General features: G+C 41.6%; 1 protein-coding gene across 1 annotated transcript; it reads right to left on the bottom strand.

The window, feature by feature from the left end:
- Window positions 1–12,841: 12,841 nt before the first annotated feature.
- On the bottom strand, window positions 12,842–16,795 carry SSTR1 (somatostatin receptor 1). The gene has a single exon (XM_008579030.1). The coding sequence runs from the start codon at window positions 16,454–16,456 to the stop codon at window positions 15,281–15,283; it is 1,176 nt and encodes a 391-aa protein (XP_008577252.1). The 5' UTR covers window positions 16,457–16,795; the 3' UTR covers window positions 12,842–15,280.
- Between the last annotated feature and the right edge of the window lie 2,912 nt (window positions 16,796–19,707).

Here is a 19,707-nt window from a genome sequence, read left to right as displayed (position 1 = left end):
ATAAATAAATAAATAAATAAAATTTTAAAAGGAAGATACAACAATCACAACAATACATTGAATTTTCAAAAGGAGAGAACAGAACTGAGATTACCAGAGGCAGGAAAGGGAGAGAGGGAAGAGGGTTTAGTGAGAAGTTGGTAAAGGGCCACAGAAAATGATTACATTGTTTTGTGTTGAATATACTGATTATCCTGATTTGAGCATCACATATTGCATATAGATATTGATATTCAATACATTATCCCACAGATATGTACAATCAATTCTGTTTTGATAAAAAAATTTTAAAATAAAATAATATAAAAAGAGCTACAAATATATATATATATATCTTTTTTAATTGAGAAAATTAACATTGATTTACACATCAACAAGTATTATTTGTTCATTAATGACTCTATCTTCATTGTATTTTCATGTTTATCAAAACATTTGAAGCTACATGGATGAAAATTTCTCCACCCATTCACAAAATAAGATTTCTTTCAAAAGTATTTTGAACTCAAAAAGGATCTAGAATTCAAAAAGGTTTAGAAACCATTGCATTTATTTCAATCTCAAATTAGAAAAACTAACCTAGGAACAATATACTTATCCTTTATATGTTAAGACCCACCCTTTATAAAAAAAAAATCTCTTTCAAAGACTGTGACAGTAGCTGATTTAAAGGGGGGAGGGGATTCTAATCTAATTGTAGATAAATATGCCACAAGAACAATTTTGTCTATCTTGTATTTAAACTTAAATATTAAGATTTAAACTTAAATGTTGACTTATTTAAATGCAATTCTAAATTAGTTTTTTGTAACATTGTTTAGTACAAAAAGAGTTATAGTTTTTCCATAAGTTACACTAACACGTTATTTCATTTATAACTTTGATTTATCCTTTTCTTTAAATTTGGACACTGAGGCAGAAAATAAATTCTAGAAATGGGAATCTAGAAAAATTAGGTAGATTTTTAATTTAGTTATTTTTAAACAAAGAGTAAATCAACTAAAAAAAACCTGTCAATCATTAGTTATATAATTTATTAAAATTTAGAACAATTTTTGCAATAACCTGAAGACTCACATGCTCTTGTAAAAATCAGATCCTGTAAGGAATTTGTTTAATGAATATAACACTCAGTGCTGCCAAATAATTCTCTAAATATGTGAAATAAACTAATATTTCTCAATGTCTTCTCATTTGCATGCCCAAAATTACTGACTATAAGACTGTTTATACTGTAAACAGGAACAAATAACATTAAATCTCTTAGAACAAAGACTGGGCTTTCCTGGCCAATATAGATGACAACTCATGCTGGAGTCATAAGAGGGCAAATCCCATGGTAAAAGAAAAACACATTTTTAAAGAGCTTTTTCTTATAACTCTCTTGTTGTGAAAGGAATGTTAATCCACAAATAGTACATCACTCCAGTGATGAAATGAATACAATCCTCTAAAGCAAGAATATTACTTTAAGAATCCACAATTGTGATTCAAATTTACTAGGTTTTTAAAATAAATAAAACATTGTTGGGGAGAAGCAATTGAAAGAACGATGCAGAACTAAAATATTTATAGAGTCACATTATTGCTGATCCTTAACTTTTAAAAATATTATCTGAGTTTTTAACCTAGTGGACATAATACTAAAATATATGTTTTCTAACTTGGAAGTAATCTTTAAGTGATAAGAAAATATGATAGTAAATGGGAGTAAAGAGGTGTGACTTTTCTAAAAAAGAAATTGTTTCCAGTACTAAAAATATTTTACTTTGTATTACTTAAAGACTATAGGAAATAAATTAAGATTGGGCTCATAAGCACTAGTAGTTTACCTTTTGACCAAAAATTTTACTTTGTATTACTTAAAGACTATAGGAAATAAATTAAGATTGGGCTCATAAGCACTAATAGTTTACCTTTTGACCAAAAAAAAAAAAAATGGTTTTCCTAGTCCTGAAGAATTCTTTGCAAAATATCTTGTGTTGCACTTTATTGGTCAATGTTTATTTTTCTAGTTTTATGCGGCTCGTGGGAAACAAATGAAACACTACACTTATTTGAGATATTCTTTGATGTTGAACTATTACACTTTTATGCATAGGCCAAATATTGTTCTAGTATATTAAATATAGACCCTACACTCTCCCTTTTATAGTCATATGTGTCATTTGATTTTTTTCCAAGTCGTTAGTCCTTCATTTTATTCTTTTAATCATGGCCTTAAATATCCAGTGAGACCCTATGGCTTTTTATCTGAATGCTAATAGACTACTCCTTTGAAGCTGTTTCAGCTACAGCTGTACAGCCAGGAGGTCTTAATAAGAATGATGGAGATAATAATAGTCCTTGTCACCACCACCATACTAATACCACCTGTCACAATCATAACTTCCTTGGCTCTCAGCATATTCTCTGCTCCTTATAAAGGTTAATGAAATAACATATCCAAGAAACAAAGTCCCCTATTGCTCAGGAATCTCAAAGCACTTTTTAAATTTGACTTTTATATTGCATGTGATAGTTATATGAGATGAATAGAAAAAGATACAGAAAAAGAGATTAAAGTTAAGCATGTTATATACTTTTTATTTAATTTTAAGTAACTGATGGATCATGAACCAATGACTCAAAGTAGTATTGAAGGATGTGGAAAGGAAAGCTACAGAAACTTACCCATTTAATAAGTCTGACTTCCTTAAAGAGAAGTGTCTGCAGGAAAATATCAAAGAGGAATAACCTCAGAATGAATTAGCCTCCTAAAAAATGACACCAGTAAAAAACTGGATAGAAGCAATACTCTTATCTTGAGAGATTTACAAAAAGGCTTCTGAAGAATCATCATGGGTACAGGCAACTCTGAGGATGGCATGGTGCTGTTTGAATGGCCAAAGGAGGCCTCACACTGCAGAAGATACTTCCCCCACCAATCGACTAACCACAGCACCCAAAATTCCTTCACTAAAAATGCAGTACTTTCCTTTTTGACTCTTTAATTTTCTATAGTTGAGGTTCCCCAAATACCAGTTAGTGGAAGTGCCTGTGTCAGAATCCTGTGGAAACCTTTAAATATGGATGCCTGGCCTCATTTTCAAGAGTTTCCAAAGCTAGGTATTAGGAAACTATGTTTTTAAAAGACTCCCTATGTGTATTCTATGTGCAGCCAGGTTAGGGAAGCATTGTAATCTCCTATTAAAAAGCCAACACACTGAGGATCAAGGAATTAACAATTTAAGTTATTAATAACTTGTACTTTAAATTAATTAGTTGACATGTGAGTGTGGGGTGCTCATGTGGGGAAGACTCCAGGAGACCAAAAGCAGAGAGGGAGACACTTAAGAGGTCCCAATGTCAAGAGCAATGACTTCGAGGCTTTGTCTTTTCCTAATACACTCCAATTTAATATAACAATATTTTGCTGAGTGCTTAGAAAACTTACTATGTGCCAAGTATTGTTCTAAGTACTTTGCAAATGTCTCATTTAATCTTCACAACAACACTATGATATAAGTACTATTATTTCTCTCATTTTACAGATGAGGAAACTAAAGGCTAATGTGAGGATATGAAGCCATTTACCCGAGATCACATAGCGCAATGGTTGAGCTCCACAGTTCTGCTCCTACTACTATGTTCTGCCACCTTTTAGCTGGGCGCTGAAGAAATGCCCCTGGGGAATTTATAGACTAATGGAAAGCAGCTAGGAAGTCAGGTTGCTGCCATCTATGCTTAGGAAACAAGAGCAAGAGGTGGGTCTTGCCCAAGCAGATCTTGGTTGGCCTCCTCTCTTCCTCATGGTTACTCATCTTTGCAAGAACCCACCTTTTGTCTTACCACATCCTTCACCTTGATCCCTTCTGTTCCTGTAGAGAAAGTAAAAGAAAATGGTCAAGGTCCCTCAGATGTTCAGAATCTTGCTGAGCATTTGATGTAAATATGCACGTGCACCCAGGTGTTCCTTGGTTATTGTCTGTTGTAATTGTGCATGTGCACCTAAATGTTCCTGGGTTGTCTGACTCACACCCAGGTGTCCTGGGTTATAGAACTTAAGTATAAAAGATGAATGGCTCTGGTCCACAGTGCCCCCTGCCTCTAAGATGCGCCCCCCCCCCATGGGGAGACCACTACTACTGCTGGAGGCTGTTGCTGCCAGGGACCCAGGACCCTCTGGGAGGCCACTGCCGCCTCTGCTGGAGGCTGCTGTAAGCTGCTACTGCCACTGAGGAAGCTGAGGACTGAACTCATGTCATTTGCCAACAGCTCCTGGGATCTTTCCCAGTTACTTAGCATGGGCCTGCATGTGAGGGATCTGGTGACCCAGCCAGGCATGTGAGGGGTCTGATGAACCAGTCTGTACAATGGGTTTGAAGGGTCTGTGAGCCCTAACCCGACAATACAATTGGCTACGTAGGCAGGATTCCAATTGCCCTAGCAAGATGGTACATTTGATTAAAAAAAAAAAAGAAAGGAAAATTTGAATGTGTGTTCAATTTAGAGTGGAGTCAGTATTAATTTATTTTGAAATGAGATGTAACTGGATGTTGGTTATGATGATTCTAGAGATTCTCACTTTGGAGAAGATGCTATCATAGGGAAAGGATTAAAACTCTCAGAAGAGTTGATGCAGTCATCAATTTTATTCTTATGCCTCCATCCTTGGTTTGTAAATGTGACGAGACAGGCAGCTGCAGGTGAGACAGCATTCATTTAAGAGAAATACTTGGCAGACCCAGCTTTAAAGTGTCCACAGCTGTCCGAAATTGTGTTTGCCTGTTTACTCCTTTGTTTCCCATGCTCCTTATGCTAGTGGATTCAATGAGATAATTTACAAGAGGAATTTACAAGAAAATAGTTTTACAGTTCTGTAATATCAGTTTTCAGTATGAGAAGTATTATTTTTTTCCGAGTTTTTCCTGTTTCCTTAACCGGTCTCTATTTGCTTGAATAATTCAGTGGATTCTATTTAATTGGTATCCTGATAAATGGCATGGCCTCTTAATTGGGAAGAGTGTCAGATTAAAAGATTTACTTTAATGCTTTTCAATTACTCTACATTACTGTTACAGCAGAACAACTTACTAGTTTAAATACAAGGGGGGCAATCCCAACTTGTTATTAAAGTCTGAAAATCTGTTTATAGTAGTTTATGGGACTGAATTAATGTTGCTTATCTGGAATTATGGGTTTTTTAAACTCCAAAGTTTTGTCCTATTCTAATAGCCATCAAAGGGGTAGTATCTGATAATTATTTTAATGTGTCTTAATTACTTAATTCCTAATAATTAGAACATGTTTCTTGTATCTTCATAAGTGAAAATGAAATTATGTTTCTGGTTTTCAGTGTTCTTGGACTATTGCTATCTCTATATTTTTATAAGTGAAAAGGATTATTAAAGTGTGTAAGAATGCTGAAAGGACTAATATGTTGCTTTGCTAATATTATGGGACAGAAATTATTTTTATTCTCATTTTTCAGTTAAGAGGTATGAAGCATAAATGGATAAATAACTTGCTCATGGTGACACAGCCAGTGATTTTTATAGCCAGGATTCTAAACCATGCATTCTGATTCCTGATCCCACCTACTTAATCACTGCATTATGGCACCTCCCTAATGAGAGGGAGGGGCATCTATGGTGTGGCCTTACGTGCATCATATGGAGTTTTTGACATGGGTACATTTGACTTAGAAGTGAAACTGTAGTTTCTTATAGACAATCTGATTTGTCTCTGTGGGAAATACAGCTTTTTTAGTACTTATCAATTATTCATTTCATTTTTCTCCTGAAAAATGGTATAGACCATGAATAGAATGGTACATTTGAGTTTTGGTCACTGTGATTTGGAAATCTTTAAACAAATGTCAAACTTTTGCCATTTTTAGGTAGTTTGCAGAATGGAATCTGTGGGACATTTAAAAGAACTTTACCAGATGTGTCAAATAGTTGTGACAGATGGAGTCAAATAGATGTGGTTTCTAGTCCTAGTTCTGCCACCTACCATCTTTAATATAATGGACAAATTCTCATTCTCTCTCTTTCCCCTCCTCTTCCCTCACCAACTGCCCTTGCTTATAATAGGAATAAAGATTTCTAGTTCATATGAATCTTGAGGAATCTTGGGGGAATCTTGGGGAATCTTGAGAAAGACTAAATGAGCTAGCATGTAAAGCACCTAGCAAAAAGTGCCACTTACAAAGTAGGTGGTGAATAAATGTTGCTTCTTTGCCCATTCATATGAATCTTGAGGAATCTTGGGGGAATCTTGGGGAATCTTGAGAAAGACTAAATGAGATAGCATGTAAAGCACCTAGCAAAAAGTGCCACTTACAAAGTAGGTGGTGAATAAATGTTGCTTCTTTGCCCACCCTGCTGCTATATTTTAAACTCTGGTTACTGACAGTTTTATGTAACTGCTATAAAATCTAAGGGGAACTGAAACTGTCAGTCTAATTCATGAGAATTGGTTATCTTCACATGGTATTTCAGGTCCCAAATGTGTGGCACAGATATATGTGTAAGCCACAGTAAAAATGAAAGAATCTTATTTGGATATTGTTTTACTTGTTTGGATATTGGTTACTATCTCTGGCTGTGGTGGGCTATCTTATTTTTCTTATTTAAAACTGTATTTAAAGCAAACTTTCCCCTGATTGCTGATGATAAATTATAGCTTCACACCTGGCCCAGCCAACCTTTGCATATCACTTTGTGCTTTGTTCATATACATTTCTAATCTCAATGCCATCTTCAATATGCTTAACACTATGCTATGTGTATCATTAAAATGCCTTTACCATTATATTTTAAAATATATTTAAACAATGTCATTTGTCTTTTGAGAATATAATAAATTATTACTAATCTGGATTGATGTTTAATTTTTCTCATTTTAAAGATGTAGAATCTGATACACAGAGTGATTACTTTTCTTGAGGTCAAATGAAATGTCAGACTCTAGGTCAAAATCCTTTCAACATTTTTTGAGATATTTTGAATTTCCCAAATAAATAATACCACTAGTACTCTTTATCACAGAAGGATATATTACATAAATAAAAACATACTTTGTTCAATTTTCAGATGTACTTACATGCAAAGAAATAAAGCAGAGTTTTGTATATTTAAAGTTAACACTATCCAGTTACTTCTATGACTAGATTGAGGAGAAGCATTTTAAAACCTGAATCACCTTAATTCTCTACTTCCTCTTGAAGAACATCAATAATGATTAATAATAATAATAATAGTATCTGTAATTTATTGAGCTGTTTATATATATGAGTATATGCCTCACAGTTGTAGATTGGTCCTTATTTTGATTTATCTTTTGCCACACAACATACCGTTCATTACCTACATTGGGTAATTGTAACTCATTTTTCCTCCTGGGATCCACCCTGACCCCCTCGCACTTCTAGGTAGAGTTAAAAGCCTCAGCTCCAAGGGCGGATATCATCTAGTCCCAGCCAACTACATTTCCCAGACCTTGCTAATGGGTTCAGTAGTAGATACTGTCATGGTCTAGAATTTTATTTACCTTACTTAATGAGCTAATAAGTTATTCTGTTGCTTTTTCATAGATGCTGGCAGAAGACACAAGATTCTTGGGTCAGAGACAAAGGATTTTGTTATTAATGGCACAGCCATTAATAATAAACATTATATTTGCATTAGTTCCCTTTGCCCCCAGTTCCCATGTGGGTGACATGATGTAAACCCAGGTGGACGCTGTGCAGCACTGGGTTAGTGTCACTGCTAAGGGACACTGATCTGGGGGAAATCACTTTCTAGCTACAGTGATCAAGCCTTCTCTTTGTCCTCGAAAGAAACATTACATGAGTGCTCAAGATTGTTTGCTGCAAACACAACCTTGAGAAATAGTACAAGTGTGGTCAGCAGTCAGGGCCTCACATTCTTGGCATACTTACCAAAATGTATGGCCTCCCAACAGATGAATGTTAGCAGACAGTACAATTAAAGACAATGATATTTTCTCTTTCCTCTGAAATGTAAACCTAGAAAGATGTCATGTTTCACATTCCGCATCTATTTTATAATCATAAAGGAATAGCTAGTCTGAGAATGGAGTCAACATGGCAGAAGTCAGCAACTAAAAAATGGAGACAGAGAAAAAGATTCCAGTGAGTTATGGATCAAGTGTGCTCTGAAGCCAGATCTTCCCAAGACTTTTCACTTATGTAAGCTAGTTGAGTTCTGACTGATTTGGCATTTGATATGCGTTTTCTCATCACAATAGCCCTATAGAAGAGACGTCATTATCCTGACCTCATAGATGAGCCAAATGTGCATAATGAAGATTAACTGCCCAGTGTTACACAACAAATAAAGCAAAGCCACATCTGCTGATAGCAAACTTTATGCTCTTAACACTTAACACTTTAGTTCTCACTTTAGTACTTTAGAATCATTGAGATTCACTCCAGACCTAGTGAATCAAAATCTCTATAGTAAGGCATTTTTATAAGTTCTCGGGTAATTAGAATGCAGGGCTAATGGACCACCCACTAAGAAACATTTGCCTTAGAAGAAAATGTGATTTCAAAGGTACTGCCGCCTGATATTCTGATACTATGTCTTTACTAAAAAGTCTTGCTTCTGGTAGAATAACACTTGAAGCTTTGTCGGTTATGTAAACTATAAATCAAAGGAAAAAAAAAATTTTTTTGAGAAGAGTTTTATTGGGAGAAGCAGAAAAAGTGGGATTAGATGTCCCCCCTCCACCACCAAATCTCATTGAGATTTGATCTCCACTGACAGTGTTAAGAGGGTGGGAAATCCTATTATGGTAATCGAAAAGTGGGGCCTTGAAGAGATGATTGGATTGTGAGGGCTGTACCCTCATGAATGGATTCATCCATTCATGGAATAACAGTTGTGGTTCTAATGGCTTCAAAAAGAGAGCAAGTGAGGAGTTAGCTCTCTCTCTAACTCCGCCATCTGCCATGTGAGGCACTGCCTCACTGTCGCCACTAACAAGACCCCCACCAGATATGTTCCCTGGATTTTGGACTTCCCAGCCTCCAAAATTGTAAGCAATAAATACTGTTTCTTTACAAATTACCCACTTTCAGGTATTTTTGTTGTAAGCAACAGAAATGGACTAATACAGTCAGAAAACATGGGATCCTGAGCTGGGGGGTAAAGAGGAAAAGTGGTAGAAATGAGATTGTAAAAGGGAAAAAGGGAAAAAAAGACAGAGTCTTGAAGTTCTTTTCCACCATTCATTGCCTAAGAAGTTCCTTTTTGTTCAATTAATGTGTGTGTGTGTGTGTGCATGTGTGTGTGTGTGTGTGTATGTGTGTGCTAATTTCAGGTACTAGGATTTATATAGAGAGAGACTCGAAAGTCTTTTGAAAAAAGACATACAGACATCTGCTTGGTTTGCTAGTTAGTGGCTCATTGGACATAAAGGAAAATGTTTAATTTAATTATTGACTTTGAACAGACATTTTGCCACTGCTAATAATATTAGCTAGATTAATGAATTGTCAAGGGCTATAGAGATAGAGAGAACACAGTGAAAGCTATTGTTCATCAATATTTGGACACTCTTTCCCAGAATAGTCATGTAAGTCACATAAGCTATATAGTAAAATATCACTCTGCTTGCCTATCATGTCTTGGATTTTTTTCTCTCTTCTGTTTTTTTTTAATTTAAGTACAATATTAGCTGTCTAATAGGTATTACTCTTGAGAAAGTGAGAACTATTTCTGTACATAACATTCTACAGTGTCCTCCTGCACATAACATGTCTGCCTTCAAGTGAATCTAATACATACTCTTTCTTAAATTCTTAAAGCTGGGAGTACTTGAGGTCCTCATCTGTAACAGTTCCAGGCATATAGGCACTGAGCAGGGAGGTAGAGTTACACTTCACTGAAGAGGTAATATGTTAGCTGATACCATTTCCCACTTGTCATTTCCTTTTATACTTCTTGTCCACTCAAAATTAAAGACTTGAATCAAGCTGGCTTAAAGAGATATACATTTTTAAAGTATTAACTTCATTATTACCCCAAAGAGTTTTGATAGCATGGCTGTAGTCTCAGTTTTAAATGTGTGTAATGTTTCCAACTTTTGGCTAAAAAAAATTGAGTTTAATACATGTTTTGAAAATAGCTCAGTTTATTATCAAAGTGAAAATTTTACCAAAGGACTTTTATTTAAAATAATAGCTCCTTTTTTGATGACGTTCTTCTCTCTCCAACAGTTCGACAAGCAGGTATTTTGATATTTTAGTTTGAACTAGTTACTGCAGTTCACGGGCCTCCTCAACTTTGCCATCATTGCAGAAACACCTTCTATTTCTTTATAGCTGAAATCAGAAGCTGGTTGCATCTGACAATCACTAACACAGTCCTCTTACAAGTGTGTTCACTATGATACTCTGTCTCCAGATTTTTAACAAAATAATAAATGATCACTTATAGCATTGTATCTGTACCTGCCTTCCTCTAGGGAAACCATGTTACAATATTGAACCTGTCTGCCTTCTTTTAAAGCCAACCAATTGAAATTTATTGAATGAAAAGCAAGATATCCATCTGAGTAGGCGGAAGAGGTTCTCCTTAGCTTGAAAATGTATGGTGCAACAAGAGAGCAGCATAGGCTTTGTAATACTGTATTTTGTAAGCACTCACCACGGTAACAGTTTTGTGAACATCTGTCAATCGTTTCAGTTGAGTACCTAACCTCTCTGATGTGGTACAGTGGGATAAAAAGGGAATGAGTAAGATTTTCAGAACATAACTTTATCAGTGTTTTTTAGAAGATTGATATAAATATGACATCTCTACTATTTATTTAAAATCAGTTGGAAATATGCTACAACTTTTTAAAGGATATCTTCCATACTATTCTCCATGAGAGCTTCTTGCCCCCTCCCCGCCTTTTTTAATGCCAAACTATGCATTCAACATTTGGTCAAGATTGAAATGAATGAGGCATCAGTTTTCAAATATGATCCTTTTCTGTGGGTACTGCGTGAGAAGGTGGCCTGGGAAATACTATTGTGGGAACTCAGAGGTCACTTGTAAGAGAGATGATAGTTCACAGACACTAAACTGCTACATTTTAACTTTCTCTATAAATCATGTTTCATTTCAGTCTCTCCCAGCACACCCTCTCCACCCCACCCATGAGGTATAGGAGAGGGCTTGTCTTCAACTTCTAGGTAATGCAAAAATGCTTGGAAATCAGACATGTGTATGTTTGGGGGAAGGGCAGGGGGATTTGACAAATACTTTTTTCCTGCTCCAGCACATCAGGGCTAAGACTGAAGAGTTCAACTACCATGTTTTTTCCTCTAGTGTAAAGGTGATGTGGGGAATGCGGGATGTTTTAATAAGTGAGGCTAACAAAGGTAAACAGGGATGCAAAAGACCTGAGACAGCCACAGAAAAAGAGGGAGGTGTGGTCAGAGCAGATCTTGAGAGAAGCCAGTCTAGAGCCACGCTAGGTCCCCTTTAGTCACAGAGGCAAGAGTTTCACCATGGGCTGCTGTGGCAGGATGAGGTCACTCTTCAGCAGAGGCTGGGATAGACCACCAGGCTGGTGGGCTGTAGGAGGACAGTAGAAGACTTTGAGAGGGTTGTAGCTCATGGGAGCTGAGGTGTGGCCCTCACTAAGCCATCAGGTCAGGTCTCAAGCTTTGCAGCTGCAGATTTCAACAAACTGCAGCCAGGAAGCAGCCAGGCAGACAATCAACCTGGCTCCAGAAAGCAAAAGGCAAAGAGGATACCCTTCTGAAGGACCCTACTTCATCCCCTCCTCCACTAGGAGGCATAAAGCCTCCTCTTCACATTCACTCTAGAGGCATTTTAGGTATGGCAAAGAAGAGGAGGCCATCAGGGACACTGTCTAAACTTATTTAAATAAAATTTCTAATTTTTTTAAAATGGCTATTCGAATTATCAGCTAAACTGGATGTTTGAATATTTATTTAATTTTTCTTCCCAGCTAACCAGTTGGAAGGGGCTTAGGAAAATGTTCAGATTAGTTAAAACCAAATATCAAAATGTGTTTTCTTTGCACATCTAAGTTATCACCTTGCTACAGCTTTTAAAAATAATAAAAAAGACAAAAGTCCAGCTATCCTTAATCATATTGAGATAATGTGTAGATTTATATAAAACCCACAGTCACAGCACACTTGAAAGTCCCTACTCCCAACTCCAGTTCTAAAATCAATGCTATTGCCTGCTTTCCTCTTATCTTGCTGTGAAAATAAAACAGATCTAAAAAATAAAGTCTGTTAGAAAAGAAATTCTCCTCTAGTGCCTTCTTAAATTCTTCCAGGGCTAGAAATGGACATCTTTGAACAAGGTATAAGTTATGTCCTTTTCTTATGGTAAAATCTGATTTTTCTATTTATTTTACCCACTGTCCTCTGGAACAACTTTAGGAGATATTTTTTTCCCTCCCTTTATCTATCTTCAGGATGTAAATCAGCAATTAGTTCCCACAACAAAGTCTGAGGTCATAAATGAGGGCAGGCAGTAATTTAATCTGTGAGAGATTAAGATATCATCTAGTTAGTTTGGTGACAACACAGTACAACCCAGTGCATTGCTTTCCATTCATGTGACTCAATTTTCTTTCTTCTGTCTCTCGCTGTCTGAACTAACAGGCTTTTCTTTTTTTAAAAATAATTCAAAGTATAACCACAATCTTGGTAAAATTTCCAAAGGCAATCCGAAATCTTTCTTCTTAAAATATAAGTGAAATAAAAAGCAACCATGCCAGTGTGTGTGAGTGTGTGTGTGTGTGTTTTCAAGTGATCCATTGAAACAGTAAAATTCAGATGGCAAATTCAGACAACTTGCAACAGCATAATACATGTGTTTATTTAGTTAATATTACAACAGTAACAGATTAAGAACACTAGATTTGTATCCTCTTAGGGATGATCAAGATTTTGATTTGGAAATTTCACTGTTCTTAACCATTAAAAATCTATTTTCCAGAGGAGTAATAATAAATATTATTATTAAGGGACAGATCTAAACTTTATGATTTATGGCCAAAAGCTTATTTGTTCATTAGTTTAAACAAAACATTAGGGACATTTTAACCCTTGGTTACTGCTTTCAGGAAAGCACAAATTTCTTGAAGCAAATATACACAAAACACCTTTTCAATAGCGATTTCAAACATTGTCAATGAGAGAACCTGAGAACCCCAGATTTACTATCTCCAGATCATTGTAATACACTCTGGCTTACTTAAGCAATCAACCAATAAACATGTATTCAGTGCCTACTATGTATAACCAGCATACTAAAGCAATACAAGAAATACAAAGTGAAAGTATTGGTCCTCGCCCTGCTCAGGCTTCCATGTAGTTGGTAAGATTAAACACAGACACAAATTATTCCACTTCAGTATCCTCAAAAGAAGTGATGTTAACTGGATTGTACATAAGAATCACCTCTGCTCGAACCTAGAGGAAGCAGGGACATCCCCAGCAGTGATTAAAGTCTCTGTCTGAATTAGATTTCCCAGCTTCAGGTTTGACTGCTGTTTGAACTCCCCAAACTGAATGTTCCAGCCAGATTCACACCTGTTATTGTTAGTGGCTGTACTTGGAATTGTTCCATGGACATATGACAATGGAGAAAGATAAACAAATATATATATATATACACACATAAAATATTTGCACATGATATATATATATCAAATCATATATAAGGTGATGTTTCCCCTGTATATGTGTTCTGAAAAGCCAGGACTTCAGGAGTTTCCACTCTGCACGGAGAGGGGCCTAACCACATTACCATTTATTAATTATTATTATTATAGGACAAATAAGAGACTAGAATAAGAAAAGTATGAAAAATCTCCAAACTTCACTGGACACAAGCAAAAATAGAAAGTCTAGAGGAAAGGATAAGAAAAGAGGGCCCAGCAAAGAGAGGTTTTGGGTAAAGATGGAACTTTCCCGCACTCCCACTTCCACTCCCACCCCCCAGGGTCCTGAAGAAAAGACCAGGGACTAGGCAAGTAGAGAAAAGAAGAGACACATTTCCCAACACTACAAATAAATAAATAAATAAATACGTTAAACAAGAAAATAACTTATTAGGCACCGCTTGAAAGGCAGCAACCCTCGGGGGCCAGGCAGGCCCCTCTCCGGAGCCTGCAGACTGTGGTCACACGGCTAGTGTTGGCCAAGCCCCTGAAGGTGTCACCCTAGGTCCGGCCCCGGTACAGGAGCAGGAAACTGAGTCTGTTGTTACTCATAGGTCTGCTCCTTCACAAAGCTCCGGTGAAAAAGAAAGCCACCCGGAGCTGCAGCCGCGCATCCAGGCGGCCCCCGGGGAAAGCGTGCCCTGCCCTGCCCGACCCCGCCCGATGCAGACGTGCGGCCCCGGGAGCGCCCAGCGCTCAGTCTTTGAAACCGAGAGCCCCCTTTCTGAGCCCGGCGGGAGAGTGGCTTCTATTAACCGCCCCCCACTCCCCGTCCCCCTCCAAGCATCGAAACCTTCTAAAAACTCCTCGTTCGACTTGTTCTCAGCTCCTTTTAGCTCCAAAGGAGGGCTTGGATGGGGACTGCAGAAAGGTCGGCATTGGAAGCGCGGGACCTAGTTCTCTAAGCACCTGGCTCCGCTAAGGGTGGAATGGGGGTGGCGCAGAGGCGGGGGAAGGACGCACATTCACCCTGGAGTGGGAGGAAAGCCCAGCAGCTGCCTGGTTCACGCTCAAGTCTGACTTCGCGTCAAGTAGGGCTGCGCAAGGCGAGAGCGGTCGTTCCCGGGACTCCGCTAGGGGCAGCAGGCAGAACCCGGCCGGCGGACGAGCGCGGCAGGGCGGGGCGGAGGGCGAGCTGGGGACTCACCGTGAGGGAAGCCCGTGGCGGTAAGCGGAGCTCAGCTTAAACAAGCAGAAATACCAGCCGGAAGGACCGACTGCGGATCAGACTGAGTTGGGATGTTAATGAGTTCGTCATCTGTACCGCGGGACGGTGCGGGAGGAAGGATCAGAGTTGCAGGAAGGGGAGGATAGAAGGGTCAGAGGAACAAGACCAGTGGAGGAAGGAGCCGAAAGTGGGGGGCGGAAAAGGTGACCCTAAAGCCTTCCCAGTTTATAAGCAAAGCTGTCAATTCGACCTTTGTCGCGTGTCCGAGGCGCGCGGTGACCTAGCCCCATAGCACTCCCACGCACCCTGGCGCTCCGGATACCGTTTTCTCTCGCACCCCGCCTCCCCTTCTCCTCGTCCTCCCTCTCCCCTGGCGCAGGGCCCCTGCGTGGCCCGGGCTCAGAGCGTCGTGATCCGGGACGTGCACGTTCCATTCCGGAAGACGCCGCCGGACTCCAGGTTCTCGGGCTGGAAGTCTTCCACGCTGTAGGCGCGGCTCTTGAGGGCAGTGGCGTAGTAATCGACTGGCTCCTCCGCGGCGTTGTCCATCCAGCTGAGGCACAAGATGCGCTGGAAAGAGCGCTTGAAGTTGTCCGAGAGGAAGCCGTAGAGGATGGGGTTGGCGCAGCTGTTGGCATAGCCCAGGATGACCGACAGCTGGCTCACCGTGGCGTCGTCCTGCTCGGCGAACACGTTGACCAGCTGCACCACGTAGAAAGGCATCCAGCAGATGACAAACACCATCACCACCATCATCACCATTAGAGTGATCTTGCGCTCTGAGCGCTTGCGCTGCTGCCAGCCGGCCTTGAGGGCCACCATGCGCATCTTGGCGATGATGAGCACGTAGCACAGGCAGATGGCCCCGACGGGCAGCAGGAAGCCCATGAGAAATGTGTACAACACGAAGCCCACCAGCCAGCGTTGGGCGGGCTCGGGCATGAGCATGTTGCAGGCCACCGTGCCGTCGCTGTTGGCGGCAGTGCGCGAGAAGACCACGATGGGCAGGATGACGAGCAGCGACAGCACCCACACGCCCAGGTTCACCACCTTGGCCACGGTGGGCCGGCGGTAGCGGGCCGCCTTGATGGGGTGCACCACGGCCACGTAGCGGTCGACGCTGAGCACAGTCAGACAGTAGATGCTGGTAAACATGTTGACCGCGTCCACGCTGAGCACGAGGCGGCAGAGCAGCGCGCCGAAGGGCCAGTGGCGCAAGAGCGTGGAGGTGACCAGGAAGGGCACGCTGAGCATGAGCAGCTCATCGGCAATGGCCAGGTTCAGAATGTAGATGTTGGTGGCCGTCTTCATCTTGGCGTAGCGCAGAATCACGTAGATGACCATGGAGTTCCCACACAGCCCCACCAGGCACACCACGGAGTAGATGAACGAGATGAGGATGGCGCTGCCCTGGCCCTCACTCAAGGTCCCGTTCTGGGACGTGTTTCGCCCCGGCTCTTCCATGCCGTCCGCAGCGCCGGCCCCGGAGCCCCTGCTGCCGCCGCCTTCGCCACAGCTGCCCGGGCTGGGGCTAGGAGAGGAGGAAGGAGAGGAGGCGGTGCCATTGGGGAACATCCTAGGTGAGGGCGCCGGTGGGCTGTCCGGGCCGGGGCGCTCTCCTCGCGCCCCCGCCGCCTGCGCCCTCCCTCGGCACCCGACCCTCGCCCGCAGCTCACAGCCGCCCGGCAGCTCCGGGTAGAGCACAGCGGCTTCCGGGAGCGCGGCTCCTGCCGGCGCCGGCGGGGCGCATCGCCCAGCGGCTGCCTGCGCGCTACCGCTTGCCGCTCCGGGGCGCCGGGACACAAGCGAGCGTGGAGAGGGGAAGCCGGGAGGCTGGAACCCCGCGCGGCACAGCCATTAACTGGCGCGGCTCTGGGCTGGTGAATGATTAATAGGCACCACCAACGCGTCAGCAGCTACGAAGAAAAGCGGGGAGAGAAAGGGAGGGAGCAGGGCACATAGGTGGCTCGTCTCCCTCCCCCAATATTTTTCCTTCCCAGTCTTCCTAGGCTCCACTCGAGCGGCTGCTTTCGGGGTTCCCTCGCAGCACCCTTTACCCATCCCTCAGAAACACCGGGGGAGTTCTTCCGCCTTCCTGGAGGGTGGGTGGGAACCAAGGGTGCAGATTCTGCCCCATCCCACCCCGCTCCTACCCAGAGACTGAGGCAGACCCCAAACGTGGATGTCTGGAGTTCATCTCAGTTTCCCTCAGCTGCTGCCCCCTCCTGGGCGGACCCCAGCTCCCCCCTTGTTCCGCCGTCCCGGCCCCTAACACCGCTGGCCCCGCTGCCCTGCGCGGCAGACCCCCTGCGGAAGCTCTCGGCCCTCCTTACCCAGAGCGCGTTACCGCCAGACCCACGCGCAGATGGCCCGTGCAAAGTGCAGGTGAGGTCTGGGAGCGCGTTGACGTTCTTCGCGCCGTCCCACTCCCTTCTCTGGGCCCGGCCCCAGCACAGGTGCCCACGCAATTACTCTGACAGCGGCAGAAACTGACCCTAATCCGCGAGCGTTAGGTGGAGGAAGGATGACAACCGTGCGTTAGGGGCTTCTGCGTTATAACACCGCAGGCAGCTCTTCGCAGGCAGGACTGTTGGAGGGCCTGAGTAAACCACTGCGAATCTCTCATAAAGCTTGTGGTGCCCAGAGCCCTCTGCGTCTCCCACAGGAATATCGACTGCAGAAACCAGGACGCGCGGCTGGGAGCTCGGGAGGAGACTGAGGCTCCCTTCAGAACGTGCCAGGCGCGGTATTGGAAATCCATCTAGGTGTTCACTAGGGAAAGATAAGGCTGAGCCGCTGCCACGGCTCCGCCCGCGTCCCTACTGGACTTTGTACCCTGGAGGGTTGGCGGGCCCCGGGGGAGGAGAGCGTAAAGACCCGGTCGAGGGGGGACGCCAGCTCCTCCACACCCACGCGGGGCTGGCCGTACAGATGACCAGACCTGTCACGCACCCCGGGAACGGCAGGACGACACTCGGGTTTTTCCGTGAAGTACTAGGATGCCAGCCTTTTCTGAAGCCCCTTGACATGTGAACTGGCTCTAGTTCACGTGCCTGAACGATTAAGACACAGACTTCGATGTAGACACGCCCAAAGCTCGCTGAATTCATTTAGGAATGGAATGGTTTCCGTGTGAGAATGAATGGGCGTTCAATTCCCAGGATTTTAAAAGACCTCTGGGACTTCCCACTATCTCTAGCCTGGGCTCTCTTTGGCTTTCCAACTGTCTCTGTCGATGGAAGAATCATACTCCGTCTAACTCCTTTATTCCTTTTCATACAAGCTGCTCCGCCCCACAGGATCCCTGCAAGTCTACCTGAAACATGCTGGTTCCCAGAAGACAGACCTGCAGCAGCCTAGTGCTCAGCCTCTTTCGAGCTTTGCTCTCTCTAGTTCTCTTTAGTTCCTCCTTGTCAATCAGGCGGCACCCACCGTGCTGTCTCAGTTTTTCCTCCCCTCTGTACAGTTTACACTAAGGAAAGGCAAATTTAAAGCAGGAACTAAACTCCCCATGGAAGCTATTCGTACCAGGCAGTCCAGAATGTAGAAAAGGATGCAGAAATCGAAAACAAAACAAAAAAGGATAATTCCTAGTGCCCTTGCTTTATCCAGATAATCATTTACATATATTGTGTTTTAGTTCTAAAAACTAAGAGCTCTTGAAAGGGAAAGGATAACTTCTGTAGTGTGCCGATGATAGCAATCAGAGATTAAAATAAATGGCAACAGACTTTCATAGGTATGTGTGCAATGGACACTGAATTATTAATGAGAAATGTGCTAGAATGGATTTGAAGTTTCATAAGGCCCAGGCTGTTTAACCCATTGCTTTATCTAAGGTAAAATGTGAAATCAATGTTTAGTTATGTTTCTTTTTCCTGTAAAACTACAGCACATATATGGGGGCGGGGGGATGAATGTTCATCAGGTTGAAAAATTGAGTGAGTTTTGTCCCAGGAGAGTATTTTACTAGCCAGACTTCATAATGGTTTAGATGCCTCTGCCAATCACTAAAGGCACCTGGCTGTACCTCTGGGGGCTGGCATTTCAACAGTCATTATTTACATGCCTTGGCTTAGATCATGGTTGCTTCAGGGAGAGTGGGTGATGGGAGTTCATAAGAGACAGCTGTGTTGTTTAGAATTTCATTAAATTCATTTTGCAGCTCATCTTAGGGAAAACTCCTTTCAAGGCCTCATATACAAAAGGAGAGAACTTAAGTAAGACCTGACATAAGCATGCTTTTCTTTTCTTTTTGCTTCTGAAGTGGTTTCTATGGTGGATTATTTACCCATAAAAAGAGATTGACAATGAGATACCACTTTACAGCCACTAGGATGGCTGTAATAATTTTTTAAAAAAGAAAACAGAAAATTGAGAAGGATGTGGAGAAATTGGAACACTCATACATTGCTGGTGGGAATAAAAAAATGATTTAGTGACTTTAGAAAAAAGTTTGGCAATTCCTCAAAAAGTTTAAAATAGTATTACCATATGACCCAGCAATTCCACTTTTAATATCCCTCAAACTTGAAAATGGGTGTTCAAACAAAATCTTGTACATGAATGTTCATGGCAGCACTGTTCATAATAGCCAACCCAAATATCTATCAATTGATGTGGAAACAACCCAAATATCTATCAATTGATGAATTAACAAACAAAATGTGGTATATCCATGCAATGGAATATTATTCAACCATAAAAAAGAATGAAATACTAATACGTGCTACAACATAGATGAACCTCAAAAACATTATGCAAGGTAAAATAAGACAGACACAAAATTGCGTGATTCCTATTATATGATATGTCCAGGGTAGGCA

This window comes from Galeopterus variegatus, unplaced genomic scaffold (assembly GCF_000696425.1).
Source record: "Galeopterus variegatus unplaced genomic scaffold, G_variegatus-3.0.2 Scaffold79, whole genome shotgun sequence".
NCBI lineage: Eukaryota > Metazoa > Chordata > Mammalia > Dermoptera > Cynocephalidae > Galeopterus > Galeopterus variegatus.
Note: the sequence above shows the minus strand (reverse complement) of the source record. Positions and strands in the feature narration are given on the sequence as shown.

What these genes read in the sequence shown, in the direction of transcription:
- SSTR1 (XM_008579030.1), bottom strand. Translation starts at nt 16,456, where the DNA reads ATGTTCCCCAATGGCACCGCCTCCTCTCCTTCCTCCTCTCCTAGCCCC.